At 42.0% G+C, this 24,046-nt stretch overlaps 1 protein-coding gene across 2 annotated transcripts in view; it reads right to left on the reverse strand.

Annotated features, from left to right (window-relative positions):
* Positions 1 to 708: 708 nt before the first annotated feature.
* LOC142459469 (zinc finger protein 18-like) overlaps positions 709 to 24,046 on the reverse strand; it is a 31,754-nt gene continuing 8,416 nt past the window's right edge. For both annotated transcript variants that reach the window (XM_075561069.1, XM_075561070.1), the window contains 3 exons: positions 18,971 to 19,055; positions 18,139 to 18,246; positions 709 to 10,195 (listed from right to left, as the gene is read on the reverse strand). In XM_075561069.1, the coding sequence (XP_075417184.1) occupies positions 9,402 to 10,195; positions 18,139 to 18,246; positions 18,971 to 19,055 (987 nt within the window). In that variant the 3' untranslated portion in view covers positions 709 to 9,401. The remainder of the gene's footprint in view (positions 10,196 to 18,138; positions 18,247 to 18,970; positions 19,056 to 24,046) is intronic.

The following is a 24,046-nucleotide window of genomic DNA, read 5'->3' on the forward strand; positions in this document are numbered from 1 at the left end:
TGAACAAAGCCACAGACACCTGGTCAACATTCAGCATACTAACAAATGCATAATGAAAGACCTACGAGAAGAGGAAAAGGAACAGAAAGTTTGTGGGGAAATGAGTAAAACCTTCAGCCCAGAGAAACAGTCATCTAAACATCCCAGAAGCTCAACAGACTACAAGTAGGAAAAGCTCAAAGTGATTTACACCATAACATAATCAAATTGTTGAAATACAAAGAATGTTAAAACCTGCAAATGATCAACAATTCATCATCTATAAGGTATTCTCAATAAGCTGACGAGCCAGAAATCATAGGAGCCAGAAAACAGTGGAATAACATAAGTTCTGATAGAAAATATTCTTGGTGATCCAAGAATTCTATATCCAACTAAAGGATCTTTCTTTTTTATTTTTTTAATGTTTTATTAGGGGCTCATCCAACTCTTATCACAATGCATACATACATCAATTGTGTAAAGCACATCTGTACATTCATTGTCCTCATCACCAACTAAAGTATCTTTCAAACATGAAATCAAAATTAACATAGCTCCACATTTGAAAGAAAAAACAAAAGACTCCCTAGGAGATCTACAAGAAATCCTAAAGGGAATTTAACAGAATAAAATGAAAAGGCACTAGACAGTAGTTTGAAAGGACTACAAATCCACCTGAAAATATAAGGAACACCGGTAAAGAAAATTGCATAGGTAATTATAAATGACATTATACATATTTTATTGATTGTAACTCCCTTTTTTTATCCTGATCTAAAGACAGCTGCCTAAGGTAGCTGGTAGGCATACAATGTAATTTGTAAGACAACAAAAGATAAGATGATAATGCAGAGAAATATGATAAAAAGAAACAAAAGGGCTAAATTGGTACACTAAAATATGTCTACTTAATGCAAAAAGGCAGTGGTGAAGGAATGGCAAGAGGGACCTCCCCGAAACAAGTAGAAAAAAATACTCTATGTAAGTCCTACCTTCTTAGTAATTTTACTAAGTGTAAATGAATTAAACACTACAATTAATATACAAAGATTGGCAGAATATTTTTTAATGATCCAGCTACAAGATGCACACTAAAGATTCAAAAATACAAATAGGTTAAAATAGAAATATATGTATTATATATATATATAATGCAAACCAAGAACTGTGAGGTAATACTAATATCAGATAACACATACTTTAAGGCCAAAAATTGTTCCTGAAGACAAAGAACATTTAATTGTGATCAAAATTTGTCTATCAAGAATATATAACAATTATAAGCATATCTGTATAGAACATAAAAGTCCTCAAAATACTTGAAAACTGAAGAAATTTAAACAGAGTAGGAGACAACTCAATAATAGAGAACTCGCTACCCCACTGTTAATGGTGGCTGCCATTGATTTCCGGGTTGTTGTTTTTTTTGGGGGGGAAGGGGGATAAAATGCCCTGGAATTAGAAACTGTTGATGGTTGTACAACTTTGTGAATATAGTTTTTAAAACCACTGAATTATATAGTTTAAAAGGACAAGGATTTTTACTCCCTGTGTGGTACTTACATAATGTGGTATGAATTTGAGATTATTAAGAGTGAAGGAGTGTAAGTTAGCCTGTCAATTGTGTCGCAGCTTGATGACCTCATTTGGAGGCCCAAAAGAGATACATAGCTCACTGAAGGCCAGATACACAGTCTGTGAGACATTCCTGTTGACCAGACACACGGAGCTAAGTTGGAGTAGCCAGACCCCTGGAGCTGGAGGAGCCCTGTGGAGGCCACACCAGCACTGAGATGCTGACTTATGGACTTATCAGACTTACGGATTTGATCTGGACTGGGCTGGGCTGTTTTCTTAATGTATAATTGCTCTTTGATATAAAGGTCTTTCTTGCACACATATGAGTGTCTATGAATTTGTTTCTCTAGTCAACCCAGACTCACACACCCTGCCAGAAAAACTCAAGCAGTGAGGTGGGAGAAGTTGCAACTATTTACCATAATTCTGATACTATATCTCATATTAACCTCTAGCATAGTGGTTCTCAACCTTCCTAATGCCAAGACCCTTTAACACGGTTCCTCATATGGTGGTGACCCCAAACCATAAAATTACTTTCACTGCTAATTCATAACTAATGTTGCTACTGTTATGAATCATCATGTAAATATCTGATATGCAGGATGTATTTTAATTTTTACAAATTGACCATAATTAAAGCATAGTGATTAATCACAGAAATAATATATAACTATGTATTGTGAAATATTTCTTTTTAATTACAAATAAATGGAAGTTTTGTCTTGAAGCATAGTGTAGCATGAGTAATAGTCTTAATATAAGAGTAAACTACATTGCTACAATTTGCAACAGTATGCGTAAAAAGCCATCATCAGTGAGAAGGTTCTTTCTCACCAGATCAGAAATTCTCAGGGCAGTCTTTGCAAGAGCACAACCAAGATCATCTTCCACAACAAGTCTACTTCTGTAGTTAGACTTGGTAACCAACAAGCTGGAAAACTCTGTTTCACAAAGATATGCTGTTGGAAATGGAAGAAGGTGCAACACAGTCTTAGACAGAACAGGATATGACTGCAACACGTGATCCAAAAATTTGTAACTGGCATGGTACAGAAATCAGTTCTCACTGCATCACTGTTAATAAGTTCAATGACTCCTCTTGTGCTGTCTCAGGAACACCTTTATCCTTGAGTGTGAATGGGCTTCTTTGAAATGGCAGTAGCTGCTTTTAACAGAGTAGCTGCTTTCAACACAGCAGCTGTTTTCTACACAGTAGCTGCTCTCTACACCTGTGTGACTGGTCCCCATAAGTACATTATGGCGCCAATCCTGTCACATACACTTGTATTCATACAGGGTGTATGTGATGGTGTTGGTTAGATGATGTCATCACACTGGGTACTTGTATGTGGGTATATCTGCATGTGGGCGAACCTGCCTGGAGATGGATAGAGGAGAGGAGCGGTGTTTTCCCATGGTCTTAGGCGACCTCTGTGAAAGGGTCGTTCAACTCCCCAAAGGGGTCGTGACCCACAGGTTGAGAACCATTGCTCCAACAGAAATACAGGGTCACATCCTTCCCTTTTGATCAAATATATGATGAATAAACAAAACACTTGTCATAGAAAGAGTGACTCAGAACCAGGAATCTGTGAAATTCTCTGCATCAGCATTTCAGAAAGCATGTTCCATAAAACAGTAGTAAGAAGGAAAATTAACAGGCTCCAAGGAAAAGGGTCCTGGGGTTTCATAAGAGGGGGAATTCGGGCAAATGGATGCATAAGCAAATGTGGTGAAGAAAGCTGATGGTGCCTGGCTATCAAAAGATATAGTATCTGGGGTCTTAAAGGCTTGAAGGTAAACAAGTAGCAATCTAGCTGAGAAGCAACAAACCCCACATGGAAGAAGCACACCAGCCTGTATGATCATGAGGTGTCGACAGATCAGGCATCAGGCATCAAAGATCCAAAGCAAAAAAATCATGTCAATGTGAATGGAGGCTGGGAGTGCAGAGTGGAAACCCAAAGCCAATCTGTAGGCAATTGGACATCCCCTTACAGAAAGGTCTCGGGGAGAAGACAGGCCAGTCAGAGTGTAGTATAGCATCGATCGATGAAACATACAACTTTCCCCTGGTTCTTCAATGCTTCCTCACCCCCACTATCATGACCCTTACAAATCTGGCTAGACCAGAGCATGTACACAGGTGCAGATAAGAGCTGGAAACACAGGGAATACAGGACACATCAACTCCTGGGGACCAATATTGAGAATAGCCATACCAAGAGGGTAAGGGGAAGGTGGGGGGAGAAAAGAGGAACCGATCACAATGATCTATCTATAACCCCCTCCCAGGGGAATTGACAACAGATAAGGGGGTAAAGGGAGACATCAGACAGTGCAAGACATGGGAAAATAATAATAACTTATAAAATTTCAAAGGTTCATGAGGGAGGGAGGGCAATGGAAAGGGGGAAAATGAGGAGCTGATCCCATGTTTTGAAAATGATGATGGCAACAAATGTACAGATGTGCTTGACACGATGGATGGATGGATGGATGGATGGATGGATGGATGGATGGATGGATGGATGGATGGATTGTGATAAGAGTTGTATGAGCCCCCAATAAAATGAATTTAAAATAAAAAAGAGGGGTACTTCAGAAACTTCATGGAAAGATTCTATTTCCTTTTAAATTAATTGTGAAACCCCCTTGGTAAATTTGGGAAATGCTACAGTAAACCAAGCTAGCCCTGCTTTCATTCCTGCTAGAACTCCCATTTTCTAATGTGCTTGTATGCATCATTACAGGAGGAGAGAATGGGAAGCATCTTTCCCTAAGAGAATTGAGCCAACCATTTCTCCTTCAAAATGCTTCCTGGAAAGGCCCTACATCGGCCAATTGAGAAGTCTCAGAAAAGCATAGGGGAGGCCCTGTCTACAAATCTACAAGGAAGCAAGGTTCCTATTACATGAGGAAGCATAAAATGCCGTTTCCTCTGCTGAAGAATTCAAAGTGCTCTACCGAGTGACTGAGCTCACATGGCAAAATCAGGATGCAACCAAATCCTTAAGATCCAAAATACCTGCTGGTAGGACTCTGCCTTACTCATCTCTAATTCGACAGCACCTAGCATGGCATCTGGCAAAGAGTTGCTTTAATATGTTTATGAATGAATAAATTATAAAAGTAGGAGAGGCTCAGCTCCAATGGGGTCAATCTGCTTCAAGTGATTTAGATTGAATAAAAACAGAGATGCATTTTCCACAAAATGGATTCATTTTTAGCCATCAAAGTGGATTGAGAGAGCCTGGAAGGAAGCAGGTTCAAAGGCAGCCAGGCCTCCCAGTCTCTCATCTCTTAGATCTTGACAGAAGCCAGGCTAGAGGGATGGGTTCTGAGTCTGATCTAACCACGGCTCCTCTCATGTTGTCCCCAGGCTGGAATCATTACAGAGGCAAAGCTGAAGGACCTGACCCCCCCCTCCCCGTGCCTGTGATGTTCATCAAGGCCATCCCTGCGGATAAGCAGGACTGCCCAAGTGTCTACCACTGCCCTTTGTAAAAGACTTGTCAGCGGGGACCCACCTATGTGTGGACTTTCGACCTGAAAACTAAGGCGACTCCACCCGAGAGGGTTCTAACGGGCAGAGCCTTGCTTGTTCAGATCTACTTATTGTAGAAGATACAGTTCCCCCACTAGCTTCCTGAAAAAGCAAGCAGGCTTGGCTAGAAGTTGCCCAAAGAGAGATGTGTCAGTGCTGACCTAATATTTAGGAAAACAGGAAATCAGGACCTATCACAATCCTGTAGAACAGCTCTACACAAGCTGGAGACGTGCCTAATTTGAATGAGATCCTGAGCTCCATAACTGGGTCTTCAGATCAGGGTAGAATTTCCTCACATTGAACTTTTGCTAAGGAAGTGATTTACTCTTAAACTGTGTCTGGTCCGGTCTCCAAGATTTCCATTCACAAATGATCATGGAGAGATATAGAGAAACCTGCTTCATCACAAAAAAACTATTCTCAGTGCTCTAACTCCAGGCGTCCCTGAGGTCCTTGAACTTTCAGTAACAGCACATAATTCATGAGTCAGAACCTGCATTTCCACGTGATCCCCAGGTGATCTGTATGTACATTTGACTTTCAGAAGCACTACTCTAGCTCAAGGGTGGGTAAGCTTTTTCTGCAAAGGGTCATACAGCAGATCTTTTTGTTTTTGTTTTTCAGCTGAGCCATGCGAGAAAGAAGTCACCAGCCGGCCCATCTTGAGCAAACAGAGTGCCAAGTCAGGTAGTTAGTTACTAAATGACCTGGGCACCAATTGATAGTGATTAGGACAATGACTAGAGCTCAGGCACCTGGAGTGTGGAATGTGGGAGCTGGATGGGTTAAAAAGTGGGAGGAGGGGAGGGGATCTGCTGGGATGGGGGAGAAAACTCTTAGGTCACTTGGGAAAGATGGTTAACAACATAGTACAAAGCCAATAAGGAACCGGGGTCGGAGGGGATTTGCAAACTAGGGGATAAAATGCTTTCAGAAGAGCTGTGAGGTACACCACCACCCCGCCTTTGGGCCCAATTTGTCTCTGAGCTTGTGTGGCCAATTTTGCAAAATTGAACCATAAAGGCATCTCTCTCAATAAAGTGGGTCCAGATCAGATTTTGTGAGTGTTAGAATCCTATGATAGCCCATTGGTAAATTCCTAACAGATGAAGCAGTCCACTCGGTTCTCTCTTGTGCCACCTATCTGGGTACAGCCCAGGTTGAGGGTTCATACTGATATGCCAGTCACAAAGAGGAAACAATACGCTGCCCAGGATTTCGACACTTTTCACAGCAAGAACTTGCAGTGGTTCAGCGATAAAGACGCAGTAAGCCTCCCTGATGTGTAACACGATGTAATCAACTCCATAATAGCATGTGCAACTAATCAGTTCTGAGATGAGGGCGGAATGCAGCACCCTCACTCACATCACAGCCACGACACAACTGACTGGAAATTTCTTCAGGGTTGTGGCTTACTTCTTCCATAAGCCAATGCTGTGGGAAAGCTTGTTTGCTTTTTGCTGGGTTTGGATCTGGCATACAGACTTCCAATTTTTTGGACTTGAGCAAATAGTTTGCCATCTGACCTACACACCTAGATCCATGCCCCTTTGCCACATGTGCTCTTCCTCTAATCTTGGATTCACCCGCCCTTGCAACTACACAAGTTGGCAGAACCCTCCAGCTTAACATCTGACTCATGGACTTAGAAGCCCATGTATACTTGAACTTGCCCACTACCACAACTATGCAATGTTCTTGATATAATTCTCTCTTTATATACATCTTATGTGTCACTGGTTTTGCTTTGCTAATGAACCCAGCCTAACACAGCAGCCATATAATCTCTATAGCAACTACTCGAACAGCATGTAAACAAATGGGTGTGTGGTTGCAGCTGTGTTCCAATAAAGTTCTGTTGGCAAAAACACGTGGTGGATTTTATTTTGCCTATACTAGTGCTAGACAGCTTAACTAATGTGCTGGTATCCTTCATTAATTCACACATCCATTCAATACAGTTTGGTCTAAACACCTACTATTTGCTGAAGATGCAGCTGTGAGCTATCCAGGTTGTTTCCTGTGTCTGTCACCCTTGAGATCATCCACAAGGGACCCAAAAGAAATCTTTCCTCGAGTTTTTTAACCTAAGTGTTCTAAATTTTCTTCTGTGGAACACACTTCACTGAAAATCCACAGGGCTCCACAATTTTAAAGAGCTATAAAGACCTCTATGGAGAAGTCTGTTGGTAAGAAATGCCTAGGAGGGCCTAGTATGCCACTTAGTATCATTATCCCCTCACACTCCCTCAGAAACATTCTTTAATCAATTACCTCTTAGAGCCACTGTTCACAAACTTAAGCAGACATCAGAGTCCCCTGAAGGGATTTTTAAAACACAGATGGCTCAATCACTCAGATTTCTGATTTCACAAAATCTCTTTTGTTCGGTGTCTTTAAGTTGCAGGTGCTGCTGGTCCGGGGACCACTCTTTCAGAGATGCTGCTGTATACCATCAAATGCCACCATCTACAAATTTTACCCGTGAAGAGCGCAGAATCCAATGGCAACTCCTCCATGTTTCTACTAATTTCAGGCTCCTACACCCAAGTGAGGCCTTCTTCCTCATCTTCCTGCTTTAAGGGAATAAACAGTCCTCCTGTAACAATGAATTCAATTTAAAATTTCCCCTCCTCTTCCAATAACCAGGACCTTGCTCCCCATTGTTGCCAACATTCTGCACTTTCCTGCCTACAAAGCAATCTGTTTGCAGGAAGAGAGCCACATCTTTATTATTTTCTCTCCAGATCCTCACTGAGAATAGCACGACACAGTCAGGCCGGAGCAGGACCAAAGAAAGGCAGGTGGAAGTCTCATTATACATAAGAAAGGGGATACTTGCCAGCAAGTAGGTAATCTTTACAGGTTAGATATGTGAAGATTCTTTTAATTTCTGAAAAAATGAATGAGATAATTTTCCCACAAAACTTTTGAAGCAACTTGGGTTTATTTATAAACCTAATTCACTCATTGCCACCTAGTCAATGTGACTCGTGTGGACCCTATAAAGACCCTATAAAAACCCCTTTGGGGTTTCCATGGCTATAAATCTTCATGGGAGCAGAAAGCCTCATCTTTGTCCCACCGAGTGGCTGTTAGGCTTGACCTGCTGACCATGTGTCTATCAGCCCTCTCCCTAGTCCACTGGGCCATCTAGAGACAGCATATAAAAATCAGTCACATTAATTGCTTCCTAACATCCACAGACCCAAAACAGGGCAATAATTTTAAAGCACAAAGCACTCTGGCAAAAATACCCTCTAAGTGGACTACCAGGGCACCAAAGGGGCTCTGACAAGAGGAAAAAGCGGTGTCTATAGCAGTGGCCAAGGGAGCCATGGTGGCCTAATGAGGAAAAAGCAGTGTCCAGCAGTGGCCAAGGGAGCCATGGTGGCCTAATGAGGAAAAAGCAGTGTCCAGCAGTGGCCAAGGGAGCCATGGTGGCCTAGTGGGTTATGAGGTGGGCTGCTAAACTCAAAGTCAGCAGTTTGTAACTGCCAGCTCTCTTCAGGAAAAAGACGAGCCTTTCTACTCGCGGTAAAGTTTCTTCTTGGAAACCTGCAGAGGCCATTCTAGTCTCTCCTACAGGGTTGCTATGGGACAGAATCCACTTGATGGAAGTGAGTTTTTTGAACAGGGCCACGGCCAATCTCACTTATGTGAGCACTATTAAGTATTCTGCTCTTGTATCTAGGACTTAAATTACCATTTGGGGTCTTCTGTGAGCAAATGCACTTTGAGTGACAGTAATCAGAATGAACACTTTCAACATGAATGAGATGAGATGTGACTCTACTAAGTTTATTCAAGATGAGGTGGGGGCACTTCCGGCTAATTTTTCACTGGTATGTCAGAGAACACATGAGTTCTGTGGTCCTCTGTCTGCTGAACCTTTGGTATCGGGATGACATTCTATAGAAACCCAGCACTAAAGTGCTGATAGGCAGTTCTTCCCATGAACAGCAATTACAGTTACTCTCCAAAATTCATTGTCAAATAACACTTTTAAAGCTTCATCTCCAAAGAATGCCCATCCTCCATAAGGAGTCCGCAGTGATGAGCTGAAGCATTAGGACAACTCTTTCTCCTGACACAGAAGCAGGAGGTAAGCTGGCGTGAAGCCCCGGCCAGGAGCCCAATCTACCCTCAATACGCAAAATGATCTGCAGGTTCTCCATCTCCAGCACATGACGATAGATCAAGGTACAAAAAGGAATTCCAACAGATGTTTCCCAAAGCTGAGTGTTTTCAATTGGTCGGAGAGAAATGAACTAAAAGAGGGCAGCTACTGAAAGGGCTTCTTCCCCAAGTGGGATCGTTGATGTTTATCAAGGCTTGAGCTCCAACTAAAACTCTTCCCACAGTGAGAACACTTGTAAGGCTTCTCTCCCGTGTGCACCCGCTGATGTCTGATAAAGTTTGACCTATCGATGAAGCTTTTCTCGCAGATGGGACATTTATAGGGCTTCTCTCCTGTGTGGATTTTCTCGTGATGGCGCAGTCCAGAGAAGTCACAGAAGCCTTTCCCACAGTAATTGCATTTGTAAAGCTTCTCTCCCGTGTGGATTCTCTGATGCTTCACAAAGTCTGAACTCTGTAAAAAGGCTTTTTTGCAGGTGGGGCACTGAAAGTATGCCTCTCTGGTGTGAGTTCTCTGGTGGAACACAAGCTGAGAATTCCTGTAAAAGGTTTTCCCACACTCCCTACAGGTGGGGAGCTTCTGGGCCATGGCGGGTCTCAGCTGGCCTTTCTGGGGGGCCTCTGTCTTTTCCTCAAGCCACAACATGGACAGGTCTCCTGGGTGAGGATTAGGCAAATGCAGGCCTAGCTGCTTCCCAGAATTCCTTTCCCGAGGAGAGAGCTGCTCAGGCTCCCCTCTTCCCTCAGCCTGGAGGCTTCCCTGTGCCTCGGGGAGATGCTCTCCTTCTCCAAAGCGTCTCGGCTCATCCTCACTGAAGAAGCCACTCAAGGAAGCCTGAGGAGGGACCTCTTCTGAGATGTGACAAGGGGCACCTGGAGGTTCCTGGTCCCTATAAGTTTCCAAGTTTAGGTTCTCTTTGTCACTCTCCGGTCTATTCCCTGAAAGAAGAAAGATATTGATAGTTCGGTAAGTTCTATGCCCTTTTCTAAATTGTTTGCCAAAGAAAAGAGCAACATAAAATATGAACTCTTTCTACTAAATGGTCATGAGTGAGTTAGGGGGTGCAAATCCAGCCCCATTATCCGGAAACATTATACGTTTCATGCCCTGTGTTCAGGACAGTGGTTCAGCTCTGGACCGAGGACTTCTCCAGAGCTCATAGGTGGCTCTTTTGACTCTTCTATAAATCAGGAGCACAGCTTTTTTTAAAGGCCAGGAAAAAAAATAGGTACATTATGAGAGTACCATTTTTAAAAAATGATTCTTAGGTGATTATATATAACAGAGAAATATCATTTTAAGTGTTTTGAGAGGCAGAAAAATACACCCAAAAAAGACCAAATCGGTCTGAACAATGTTACCTAGAGAAAACAACTATAGGCAAAAATTTGCTTTTGGTCTTTTTTTTAAGCTATTTGTGTATGTTCTTTCCCCTCTCACAATTGATACCATATTGTATATAGGGTTCTTTTATCAAGCGTTGTATCATTACATAGTAAATTATGCCATTTATCAACTTACATGCATTTTCCCATGGGCAGCAGTAATTTGCAATTTTCTATGTTCATCCAGAGACGCTAGAGTGCAAACTGGCATCCTTCAGTCATCCCAACATCGACATGGCCTTTATTAACCCCCAGAAAGGATTAAAATAATGGTTTTCTCAGCACAAGTTTGGTTTTTCACTAACGTCACTAAACAATGCTGCGTAGCTTAGATTTTTATTTTGGTGGTAGTAGTCATTTTCATACTTCTTATAAATCACTTTACTTCTCTAAGCCCTAAAAGAAGCTATTTAATTTTGTTTTCTTTTCATATATCATTGTCTTTCAGACCCAAAATTACTTGAGAGCTAGACCTGATTTGTGCTAACCCACAGATACCTTACAAACGGCAAAGAGATTTTCTCTTGTCTTAAAAAATCAAACTGTTTTTAAGGTTTAATGGTCCATCATACAAATATATCACATGCAAGTGGTTTACAAATTCTCATACTGTAGAAACCTAAGCTATATATTGTTTTATTACTAGAAAAAATGCTGTAATAAGCAATTTTCTTCATATTTTTCTGTACATGTTAATGATCAATTCCTAAAGAAGGCTTCCTCCAAGTAGAATGTTAAATCAACATGCATGATGTTAAGACTCTTGACATTAGCTATCAATTGTCATTGAGGCTACTCAAAGTCACGGACTCCGTGTGTGTCAAAGTAAATCTGTGCTCCCCCCAGATTTTCAACTGCTGACTTTTTCAGGAGTAAACCTCTAGACTCTTCTTCTGAGGCACTCCTGGGTAGACTCAATCCTCCAACTTTTCAGCCAAGTTGTATTAATCGAGCCCATCACCCAAGGACTAAAGCTATTGTTATTTACTGCCAAATCAATTTCTAGGACAACTAGGCCATCTTCTGGCATAAGTGTTCAATACTAGCATATTGAGTGTTTTTACATATCAGTGAAAAATGATTTTTATTATTTGAAATTCCTTAATTATTCAAGGATAAAAATTACTGTTCATGTTCCGGAAGGGAAATGGGTGAAGAAGAGGCAGAGGGAAGGGAAGAGTGAGCAAATAATGTCATGGACAGGGGAACAACTAAGAATCTAAAATTTACAGTGAGAGGAATATAGTGTTCCTGGTGGTGGTAGAGCAACTGAAATCTTGCCAAGAGGAATTACTGAGAGGCAAATGAGGGGTGAGCATGATAGTTGAACAGGAGAAAGGTAAAAGAAAATAGATGAAAGAACTAGGAAGTAAAACTATTTATAAAGGTACAAACATAGGCGTGTACATTTGTAAATATATTAATACATAAAAATTGGGGTACTGGCTTTTGTGCATATATTCATATGGCAATATATTGAGGTAGTGGATGGACTTTGGGTCTCTCCTTAAGTCTTCCCTCAACACAAGAAAACTTGGTTCTAGTAATGTGGCACTGGGTGATTCCCACCTTCCCCACATGATCACTGAAAACAAACTAGGTGCATAAGCAAATGTGGTGAAGAAAGCAGATGGTGCCCAGCTATTAAAAGATATACTGTCTGGGGTCTTAAAAGCTTGCAGCCAAACATGTGGCCATCTAGCAGGAAATCAACAAAATGCACATGGAAAAAGTATACCAGCCTGTGAGATCATGAGGTGTCCATGGGAACAGGCATCAGAAGTTCAAAAATAAACAACCTCATCGAGCTCAAAGTAGAGACCCAGAGCCCATCCATGGGCAATTGGACATTCCCACGCAGAGGGGCTGCACGGAAGAGAAGAGATATCCAGGCCAAGTTTAGTGTCAACAAAACACACAACAGTCCTCTAAGATCTCTAGTTCTTTAATCCTTCCTCCCCACAGGATTAAGATCTCAGCCATACCTTGCAAATACTACTAGACTGGTGTACATGCACTGATACAGATGAGAGCTTTCAATATACAGAGGGTAGAGGAAGGGAGATAGCAAAGATGGTAGAATGACCCCTCAATGGGAACAAACACCAGGAGAACAGGTGTAGGGATAGAATGGGTGGTGAAAGATAATATAACGATACAACACATTAAGTGTTCGCAAGGGTGGCAGGGTGGGCGAGGAAGGGAATAAAGAGGAGCTAATATCAAAGAGCTCAAGAAGAAAGAAAATGTTTTGAAATTGTGATAGCAACTTTCGTACATGTCCACTTGATATAATGGTTATATGAAATGTTTTATGTAAAAGCCAAAGAAACAAATTATTTTTAAAAATGGAAATATGTTTAAAGTAGAAAAAAATTACTGTTCACATTTGACATATTTTTTATGCTCCAAAACTACTGTCCCATTTTTTACTGGTAAGTTTTTCATGGTCAACTTTTATTAACTCTATAATTTAAAGAAATTATTTGTCTTGCTTGTGGAAAATGTTTTTGACCAACTTGTCTACATTAACTGTGAGGTTATTTTTACATGAATACAAGTTATGGCTTTTTCCCTTTTTCAAATACTCAAGACTATTAATCTTTTCCTTAATGTCTTCTAAAGCTTGGATATTTAAATTTTTATATTTTCACTTAAAAATGTCTTATATTACATATTCTCCATTCAGAAATCAGTTAAATAGAAGCTCATTTTCTTCTTTATTATGACTTTAATATTATGACTTTATTTTTTTCATGTCTTACACTGACTGATGTCTCCCTTCACCCACTTTTCTGTTGTCCATTCCCCAGGGAGGGGATTATATGTACATCATTGTGATTGGTTTCTCCCTTCTCCCACTCCATCGCGCACCTTCTCCTTCCCCTCCTGATATGGCTACTCTCATTCTTCATCCTGAGGGGTTTATCTGTCCTGGATTCCATGTGTTGAGAGTTCTTATCTGTACCAGTGTACATGCTTAGGTCTAGCCAGATTTGTAAGGTAGAACTGGAGTCATGATAGTGGGGGGAGGAGGCATAAAAGAGCTAGAGGTAAGTTGTATGTTTCATCAATGCTACACTGCACCGTCTGGCTCTTCTCTTCCTTGTGACCCTTCTGTAAGGGGGTGTCCAACTGTCTACAGATGGGCTTTGGTCTCCACTCTGCACTCCCCCTCATTCACATGGATATGATTTTTTGTTCTGGGTCTTTGATGCCTGATACCTGATGATAGGGTTTTCTTGACTGTAATCTTTACAATAGCAGATTACTAGGTCTTTCTCCACAGAGCCAGTATGTGGGTTCAATCACCAAACTTTTAGCTCGCTGCTGAGTGCTTAAACAGTGTGCCAAATGGGTTCATTTTTTATGTGCAACACAAACAAATCTCAACAGATTCATTTTCCAAGTAATCTCAAGCTACTCATTCAACAAGATCTCATCTCTACTGATGTGTCGCCTCCTCCTCCATCATGCTAAGTGCTCACACAGACAGACAGACAGGCTTCTCTTCTTAATGTTCTCTATTCCACAATCTGTGCATCTATTTTTTACATCAGTATCGCACTATATATATTTTTATATTAAAAGATCATTTTATTGAGGGCTCTTACAACTCTTCTAACAATCCATACATTAATTGTATTAAGCATATTTGTACATACGTTGCCATCATTTTCTAGACAATTACTTTCTATTGGGCCCTTGGTATCAGCTCCTCTCTTTGCCCTCCCTTCCCACCCTCACCCTCAAGACCCCTTGATAAATTATAAATTACTATTATGTTCATATCTTACACTGACCACTGGTCTCCCTTCCCTCGAAGTTTCTGTCATCCGTCCCCCTGGGGTGGTGGTGGTGGTGGTGGTAGTTATATGTAGATCATCGCAATCAGTTCCCTCTTCCTCCCCTCTGCTCCCCACCTTTCCCCTACCCTTCTGAGTATCACACTATTTTAATAAAAACTCACTGCTGTTGAGTCGATTCTGACTCAGAGGGACATTATAGGGCAGAGCAGAATGGTTCCTCAGGTTTTTCAGGTTGTAAATCTTTATGCAAGCAGAAAGCGTGTTTTCTCTCTCAGAACAACTAATGGTTTCACAAACTGCTGATCTTATGGTTAGCAGCTCAACATATATCTAACACTACGCTAGTAGGGTTCCTACAACTCATAATACAACTTCATAATTTACAACCAACCACCAGTTGCCAGTGAGTCAATTTCTAACCATGGTGACCCAATTTTCTTTTTTAGATTTTATTTTATTTAGGGCTCTTATCACAACCATATATAGATATGTATGTATATATCCATTTTGTCAAACACATCTGTACATACGTTGTTGTCATCTTTTTCAAAACATTTTCTTTCTACTTGAGCCCCTGGCATCAGCTAAGTAATTCTCTCTCTTTTTTTTTTTTTAGCCCTATTATTGGGGGCTCAGCTCCAAGAGATTTTCAATGGGTGCTATTCAGAATCTCTAGACCTTTCTTTTTTCCAAAGCATCCCTGGGTGGACTTGAGCAGGCAAAGACTTAACAGTTGCTCCATCCATGCAGGGGCTTTAGAATACAAAAGGATCTTGCTATTGTTAGTGTCATGAACTTTCTCCTCACAAAACGCGTTTAAACTATTCTTGCCTATTGAATTATTTTGGATCAACATAATCATTTTTTCAGATACTAAAAAATGAAGAAAACATCCATAGAAATGTTGATTAGCAAGTGTGAATCTAGAGTCCTCGGTCAGCTGGTTGGCTCTCACTTTGAGCTCTTCTTCCACATGGATACTCAAAACTGCACCTAAGCTCTCTCCTCTGACTCTTGCTTTAGGTGCTGACCTGTCAAAAAGGTCCTTCCCCATGTTGTTCCTGCTCTTTCCCCAGTTGCCTGGGATCCTGCTCCTGGGACCTGGTCTCCAGCGACAACCAACCCTAGGGCCCCTTTCCTCCATGCACTCCCTTTCTTGTCCAGTGTGTACACACTGCCAGATACACCTTCCTAAAACTGACACCATGTTGTTGATTTTTCCTCCTTAGAACCTACAATGGTTTTTCTTTGCTTAACCAGACAGGCCGACTTTCAGGCCTCCGCAGCCTGGGTCAGGGTAGGATCTATAATGGGGCCACCTCAGCAGCTGAGATGGGAGAGGGAGGGCAGCAACAAAAGGAGCGAGATTATAGCCAGCCAGAGGGCACAGAGAAAAATACCACTGCAATGACCTCTAAAGTAGGATTTCCAAGCTTTTTTGACTGCTAACACAGTGAGACACATGTATACCAAGGTCCACTGCAGTACTACAATCACATGTCCAGCAACTGGCAAATGGATACACTAAATGAGATACACAACGTAACCATGAAATAAGTCTCAATCATCAAGAAAAATGAAGCTTTGACACATGTTACAACAGAGACGGATCTTCAGAACAGTATGCCAATGGAAACAAATCAGTCACAGAAGGACTAACAATCTCACTCGCATGAGACACAAAGGCTGCAAAAAGTTCATGGAAAAACTCTCTCAGTTTTAAAGTTCATTTCCTCAGGAACTTTGTGAAGTCCCCTCATTCATAGGAGAGGCAAATATACAAGGATCAAAGTTTACTGAAGGTTCCCAGGGGCAGGAGGAAGAGGGGAAGATACAGGCATTGTTGGGAAACACTGAAATCTTCTTCACAGACATGGAAAACTTGGCAACATTAATTGGTGACCGTAGCATAACAGGATTAAGGTAATGATACTATTAGATTGTATATGTGAAAAACACAACATTGGCAAATGTTGGGTAATATATTTTATCATAAAAATAAACACTTATATTTAGATAGAGTAGACACACACTCACATAGGTTTTAAACAGATATTCTCGAAACATTACCTCCTACTTATCCCAACTACATTTCAGGTATTACAGCATTTCCTAACTTATCATTTCATTTTTGAAAATACTGGCTATAACACAGTAAAATGATCTTACAGCCCACTAGTGAGTGATGAAATGGTGTTTGAATCATACTCCCCCAAAAGAAATCTTTGTGAAATACTATAATGAGAAATATTTAATTGCTTAAAATTAAAATCGCATCTCAATTAATGCTTGGTCCCTTGGTGGTATATAAGTAAATGAAAATAGTTCATTGGAGCTTACACAGGAAAAAAATAGGGATTTCTGTGCATCTTTCATCCTTGATTCTTTCCTTTTTCCAGGACTCTAGGAGGTACTACATATGGAAAAGTGGATGTAATCCGGTGCAGCGACCCTAGCGCTGTAGTGGTTACGCAACAGGCCGCATGCAGTCTCCAAGGTCAACGGGCCGACACTGCCAGCGGCTGCTTGGGAGACACACAGGGCTTCCACTCCTGTCCAGAGTTATAGTCTTGGAAACTCACAGGGGCAGTTCTATCCTGTCCTACAGGCTCATTATGAGTTGTAATCGACTTGATGGCAATGAGTTTTTGGTGAACCCCCCAAAAAAGCACACCACCGAACCCACTGCCATTAATTCGATCCTGATTCAATGCAAAAAATCAGTGATAGGACAGAACAGAACTAACCTTTGGGGTTCTGAGACTTTAAATCCTTTCTGAGAGCATACAGCCAATCTAACGACAGTAGAGCAAACGGTAGCTTCAAACTGCTGACCCTGGGCTCAGCAGCCCTGTGCATAACTCATTGATTCACTAGCATTCCTCATACTTATGTCTCTGCCAGTGACAGATGTCATGAATCAGTTCCAACTCATAATGACTCTGTAAGGGTCAGAGTAGACTCTGAGATCCACAGGGGTTTCAATGGTTTTCTGAACTAGATCACCAGGCCTTTCTTCCCACATGCCTGGGGACAGGTCCATTCAGTCAAGCATTGGTTAGCAGCCAATACATACGTAGGACTGTTGGGTTGTTCACCTCTGCAAAGTTTCAGAAAGAATACTGATGGCAAGGGGTAATTAATATTTTAGAAAAGAACCATTTCAGGTTTCTTCTACTAAGTTTTCAAGTCCATGAGTCACATGAAATATTCATGTTACTAATTTCATGAAAGCTAGGTCAAGTTAGAGAAAGCATTTTTCCCATTGGTTTTATTTGTCTTATTTTGCTTATAATTTATCATAACCAGAATAACAGACGTCTATTTACCCAGAACCTCTGGCCAATAAGAGTAACGGTGGCTGTTACATAATCTTCGATACAGAATCTGGTCCATATTTGTATTGGTCTCAACTGGGACAAATCTATCAAACCACTTTTACAGAGAAGACTAAAGAGAGCAGATCTGACATGTGAACATTCTTCCATCATTAAATATATATACCAACAGCCCTCTAAGCAGGGACAAAGAGATCCATCCAGCTTTGGTATTCCAACTACCCTGGCCCAACAACCGAGGCTAGCTCTACCCAATGCAACAGACACCAAAGGCCTGCCACCTCCACTGCCACACCCACCCCAAAAGGGGAGGTCAGAAACGGCTCCAGAGCACTGGACAATCACTCACCTATGCAGGAGGGCGCTGGGACCTTCTCACAGGCAGGAAGGTGAAGTCCAGCCAGCTCCTCCCCTCTCTCTGCTGAATTAGCTGCAGCAGGCTTAGGGCTGGAAACGCCTGGCAGAGAGAGAGAGAGAGAGAGAGAGAGAGAGAGAGAGAGAGAGAGAGAGAGAGAGAGAGAGAGAGAGAGAGAGGTGTGGGTCTGGGGGAGCAGGAGGGCTGGCAGCCCGTGCTGACACTTTCAGGGGCAGCCTAACCAAGCAGGAAGGGAAACACAAAGGCTCTGAAAACCACGTCTAGAAACTCATCTTGGGAAGCTGTGCGCGGCTTGTCCAAGAGCAGGATGTTGGACAGCAGAAGCAGCAGAGGCTGAGCACCTGAGCCCTGAGAGGCTGGACCAGGTCATGACTGGGCCCCACCTTCATTTCCCACAGGTAAGGTGGCCGAGTGGGAAAGAGCAAGGACTCACAGCCAACGACCCCGAGCTCCATCCTGACTCAGGACTTATGAGGGATGGACCCGACCCCTTCATCCTCTTTAAAATGGAGCTAGCATCACCACGTCAGAGGTCACTATAGAGCTTAAAGGGAGTTACTGTATCATCACCCCCCTCACAGGCCCGCCATGGACAGCACAGGAGTTGCCCTGGGTAATACTCCAGACAGACAAGGCCCGGAATTGCTCTCTGCAGCTCTGCTAGCTCCACCGCATGCACTCCCCACCTGGGTTGCTAAAGACTCGCTTCACCCTGAGAGCTTCAGGCTGCAAGCGCTTCTCTAAAGGACCTGGACATTCACCCACGTCCTGCCCCGCCCTTCCACTGGGTAAACCAGGCCCTCACCTCCTGAGACCATTTTCCCATAGGTCTCCAGCATGAGGTCCCAGTAGTGCTCCTTTTGAGTAGAATCCAGGTGTCCCCACTGCTCCTAGAAATAAGACAACACTGTAACTGCAAACATGGTACCAGGGGAAGGTGTCTGAGCACCGTCTTCCCGAGGAGGAAAGTTCATACACGTTCTACGTCCCTTGGGTAAAAGAAAGCATTTAGGAAGTCGTCAGTAAATGGTATACACAAATGTTACCACTATAATATGTCATCTATGAGATAATCAGGAACGTGGTGGCACAGTGAGTTACATGTAGGTCTGCTAACCACAAAGGCAACTGTTGGAAACCACCAGCCACTCTGTAGAAGAGAGACGAGTCTTGCTGCTCCTGTAGACTCACAGTCTCAGAAACCCACAGGGGCAATTCTACTCTGTCCTATCATATGGTCACTGACTATGAGTCAGCATCAACCTGAGGTCAGTGAGATACATAATCAGCCTTTCAGAAGTTTGCGGAGAAAATTCAGGGAGTCAGTACACTTCTAGGAACCACAGCTGACTGAATACTGTGCCTGCCAGTAGGTCACAGGCATGACGTGGGACAGTGTGAACTCATCTACAATACACTATGTCAAACTCAGGGAAGCCATTCTCGCTTCTACGTCGCTGTCAGGCCCCTAACACATCACAGGGCAGTGGAGAACAGATCGTAGAAAAATGGAGACATCAAAAAAGGCTTTTAATTAGCAAATACCAAGCACAAGGAAATGTAGAGGGCTGAGTTCTCTAGGGGGAAAAGTGAAAAAACAACTTCAATATATTTAACTATATTTTTTAAAATCTCAAAACCATTGTCATGATAACTCCATGTGTTGAGGGGAGGATGGGAATGCCAAGCACAGTGACACTGATGCTGCCCTCTCCCTGGACACAGTCAGTGTCCTGGGTTCCAGAATGTTCTCACCAAGAACAGGAGAGAGCAAGTCAAAATGTGAGCCCCAGGGAACCCCAAGGGGTCAGTCATGTGAAAACCAGCAGTTGTTTCAGAAGCCTCTAAACAATGACCTCCCGTTTAAAGCCACAAACATAAGATCCCTTATAGGTAGGGATAGCCATTAATATTTCTATTCTACTAGTTTAAATATGCTAATAAATCCCAATAGGCAATATCATGATAAATGAACAAAACACTTAAGTCACGGATTTCATTTTTCTTAGATCTACAATCAATGTTTTTAGAAGCAGCAGTTGAGAACTCAAGCAACTTAATGCATTCGGCAGACGTCTTAGACGTCTTTAAGGTGCTGAAGAGCATGGATGTCACTTTGAGAACTAAGGTACCCCTGATCCAAGCCATGGAATTTTCAATGGCCTCGTCTGCCTGTGAAAGCTGAACAATGAACCAGGAAGGCCCAGGGAGGAACTGAACATGTGAACCACTGTGCTGGCCAGGAATACTGTAAGTATCATAGAAAGGTTACTGTACTGTGTACAACAGCAAAAAGATGGAAACAACATAAATGGCATCAAGGGGAGAGCAGAGGAACAAACTAGGGTACGTATCACCCAACATTAAAGAAGAACAATGAATCTGTGAAACATCTCCTGTCATGGGCGGACCTAGAAGATCTTACACTGAGTGAAATTTGTCAGTCACAAAAGGACAAATACAGGCATTGCTTGATATCACCATTATAAAAAGTCCAAAGCAGATTTACAAACAGCAACATTCTTTGAGATCGTTAAAATGGGTGTTGGGGAAAGGAGTATAAATTATTAACCATAGGGCAGACATACACTAACTTAGGTGAGGAGAAAGGCAGCGTACAATAAGAGAGAGAGCCACACAAAAGGATCAGTGGGAGGGCACAACAGCTAACAGAAAGAAAGCTAAGTATGATTACATACACAATATAACAATAATATACAGAAGGATACATAAAGACACAAATTGAAAGTATGGAGGAAAGTAAGATAAATCCCACAAATGTATAGAGGTTTGTCACAGGATATTTTTACATCTATCTTTTATATGTGTTGCAAATATATCCATGAATACAGTATAGCATACAGGGGGTAAAATTAAGAAAACTTTATTATCCATGAGCAGACACCTTGAGGGAATGAGTCCCTGGTTTTAAGGACTCCGGATCATAGTCGCAGGAGATGTCAAGGTCAACTGATAACACAGTCCACGAAAAACTGTTTCTATACCTTACTTTGGTGAATAGTGACGGATGTCTTAAAAACTCAGGAGCGGGCAACCATCAAACATGCAACTATTGAACTCTTCCTGTTTGAAGCAAAAGACAGTGAAGAAAAACAAAGGTACAAGTAAATAAATCCAACTTTCTATTGGATCATGGGCACCCCAGTTTCCATGACCCAAAGACAAGAAGGACAAGATAGTGAGGGGTCATTCCGAAAGGAATCCCAGTAGGAGGTCCAGGGGGTAGCAGGGGAAATGAGACAAACACGTAAGGATTAAACAAACACAAACAAACAAAATGCCAGGTACACTGGTCTAATAGACTGGTGGAATTTCTGAAATTATGGCCGTTGGACTAAACCTCTCGAGCCTGAAACTGAACTCAACTTCCACCCACACTGTAGACAAGGTCATCAGGAGAACAATACCACTAGAGGGGTCACAATGCAGCCTCAGCCCAGGGAGAAGCTCAGAATGCAGGAAGAGGTAGCAAAGAAGGACAAACCGAAACCGAAACACAGGAAGGAAGTAAAAAGAATAACTGTTACATTGTGGTCATTGAGATCAAATTGAGTATGAAAGACAGAATGGAAAACTATATAAACTGTCACTTAATGACAATAAAGGTTTTAGGGGAGGAAAGATGAAAGTGAACTTAAAGACACGAAAATAGAAACTGGAATACAGAGAAACTGAATGAGAAAGTAAGTGGCCGGATTCTCTAGCATAGAGACCCTAATTATGGGGTCCGGAAGGCTCACGCTGATAAAGGAAGGCCTTCACATTTGTGAGATGGAGATGACTCCCAGTCACATTCTCGAGACTGAAAATCATTCCCACAATATCCCCCCCATAATAGTGCTACTTTAAAGATGCCTCTTGCAAGCACATGGCTGCTCTCTATCCTGAGGGCTATCTCTCTGTAAGAGTAATCAGGTCCTATGCTATGTCCACCCCACCCAAAGCACAGTCTGCTCCCTTTTGATGACGATCAGATTGTTCCCCTGGAGCAGGGGTTCTCCACCTGTGGGTTGTGACCCCTTTGGGGGTCAAATGACCCTTTCAACGGGTCACCCGATTCATAACAGTAGCAAAATTACAGTTATGAAGTAGCAACAAAAATGTTATGGTTGGGGGGGGTCACCACCACATGAGGAGCCAATATTAAAGGGTCGCGGCATTAGGAAGGTTGAGAACCACTGCCCTGGAGAGAGCTCAGGGACATCCAAAGTTGAGCTAGCTCAGGGGCACCCAAGGTTAAGCTGTCAACTTAACTCTCGTACCTGCCCACTTTGTTATGTGTGTGATTGACAGGGCTTGCAAGCATGATGATTATATAAACCCATGGGAAATACATTCTCTCTCTTGATCCTGACATTGGCAAAGGTGAGCACTCTGCACTTTGTCTCTTTATTTTCCCACAATTGCACACGCCTTTCTTCAGGCCCCTATCGGTTGTGGGGAACGAAATCCACAGGAAATGATCCAAAAACAGACCAGAGCATCAGTGAACTGGAGAAAAACCTCAACCTATCTAATGTTATGTACACATTATACATATTCCATGTGGTTTATTCTTGGAATCCCCAAAGGAGAAGAGAAAGTAGAGAGAGAGAAGAATTTTTTTTTTAAACTGCCAAACTCTGTTGAAAACTGTACACCCACATGCTGAAGCTTAATGAACCCTCAAAACAAGATGAATGAAGAAAAGAAAGTCCCGTGGCATATCGGAATCAACTGTTCAACACCAATGAGAAAACATTAAAAGAAGTAAGGAAACATCACACAGTATATGCAGACCAAAGATGGGAGGAAATGTGGTAGGCTTCCATGTTTTTTTAAATTCTAGAAAGTGCAAACTAATCGACAGTGATGGAAGAGAGCTGTAGCTGCTTTGAGGCAGAATGGTGAAAGGCAGGAAAGAAGGACTACCAATACCCAAGGGGCAACTCTTAGAGGTCTTATTTATTTATCTGGTGGTACTATAACTACAATACTGCAAGTAAATGGCTTTCACAAACGGATAGTTATTCTCTCGGAGTTGGACAGCTAGAAACTTCAAGACACCAGCTTCAGGGGAAGGCTGTCTTTAGTGGCTTTGGGGAAGGTTCTTGTTGCTTCAAAGTGAAACCTTGCTTTTTGACATGTTAATGGAATGGAGTTTTGCGCACCAGATCTGCCCAATACACTATGCCTTTCTGATTTATTCACTTTCGTTCCATAAACATTGATTGTGGATCCAAGATGAAATCCTTGACAACTTCAATCTTGACCTCCATTTATCTTGATGGTGTCTCTTGGTCCACTTGTAAAGCTTTTGGCTTTCTTGACTTGAGGTGCTATTCATACTAAAGGCTGAAGTTCTTGATCTTCTTCAGCAAGTGCTTTGAGTCTTCACTTCAGCACAGCAAGGTGATTATTACCTGCGTGTCACAGGTTGCTAACAAGCCTTCTTCCAAACCTGAGGCCACACTTGTCTTCATACAGCCCAGCTTCTTGGATTTCCTGAGCAGATATCTTGAATAAGTATAGATATAACTCTGACACACATCTTCCTGATTTTAAACCACAACGTATTTATTCCTCTGTTCTGTTACAATGGCTGCCTCTTGGTTCATGCACAGGTTCCATGAGCACAATCAAGTGTTCTGGAATTTCCAATCTCCACGTTATTCATAGTTTGTTATGACTCACACAGTCAAATGCCTTTGTATAGTCAACAAAGCACAAGGAAGCATCTTTCTGGAACTTTCTGCTCTCAGCCAAAATCCATTTATGTCAGCAATGACACCCCTCATTCCACATCCTCTTTGGGGCCCTCCAAGGATTTCTGACAGCTCTGCTGGCATACTGCCTTATTCCTTATTGAATTATCTTCAGC

Source organism: Tenrec ecaudatus, chromosome 10 (genome assembly GCF_050624435.1).
Source record: "Tenrec ecaudatus isolate mTenEca1 chromosome 10, mTenEca1.hap1, whole genome shotgun sequence".
Classification (NCBI taxonomy): domain Eukaryota; kingdom Metazoa; phylum Chordata; class Mammalia; order Afrosoricida; family Tenrecidae; genus Tenrec; species Tenrec ecaudatus.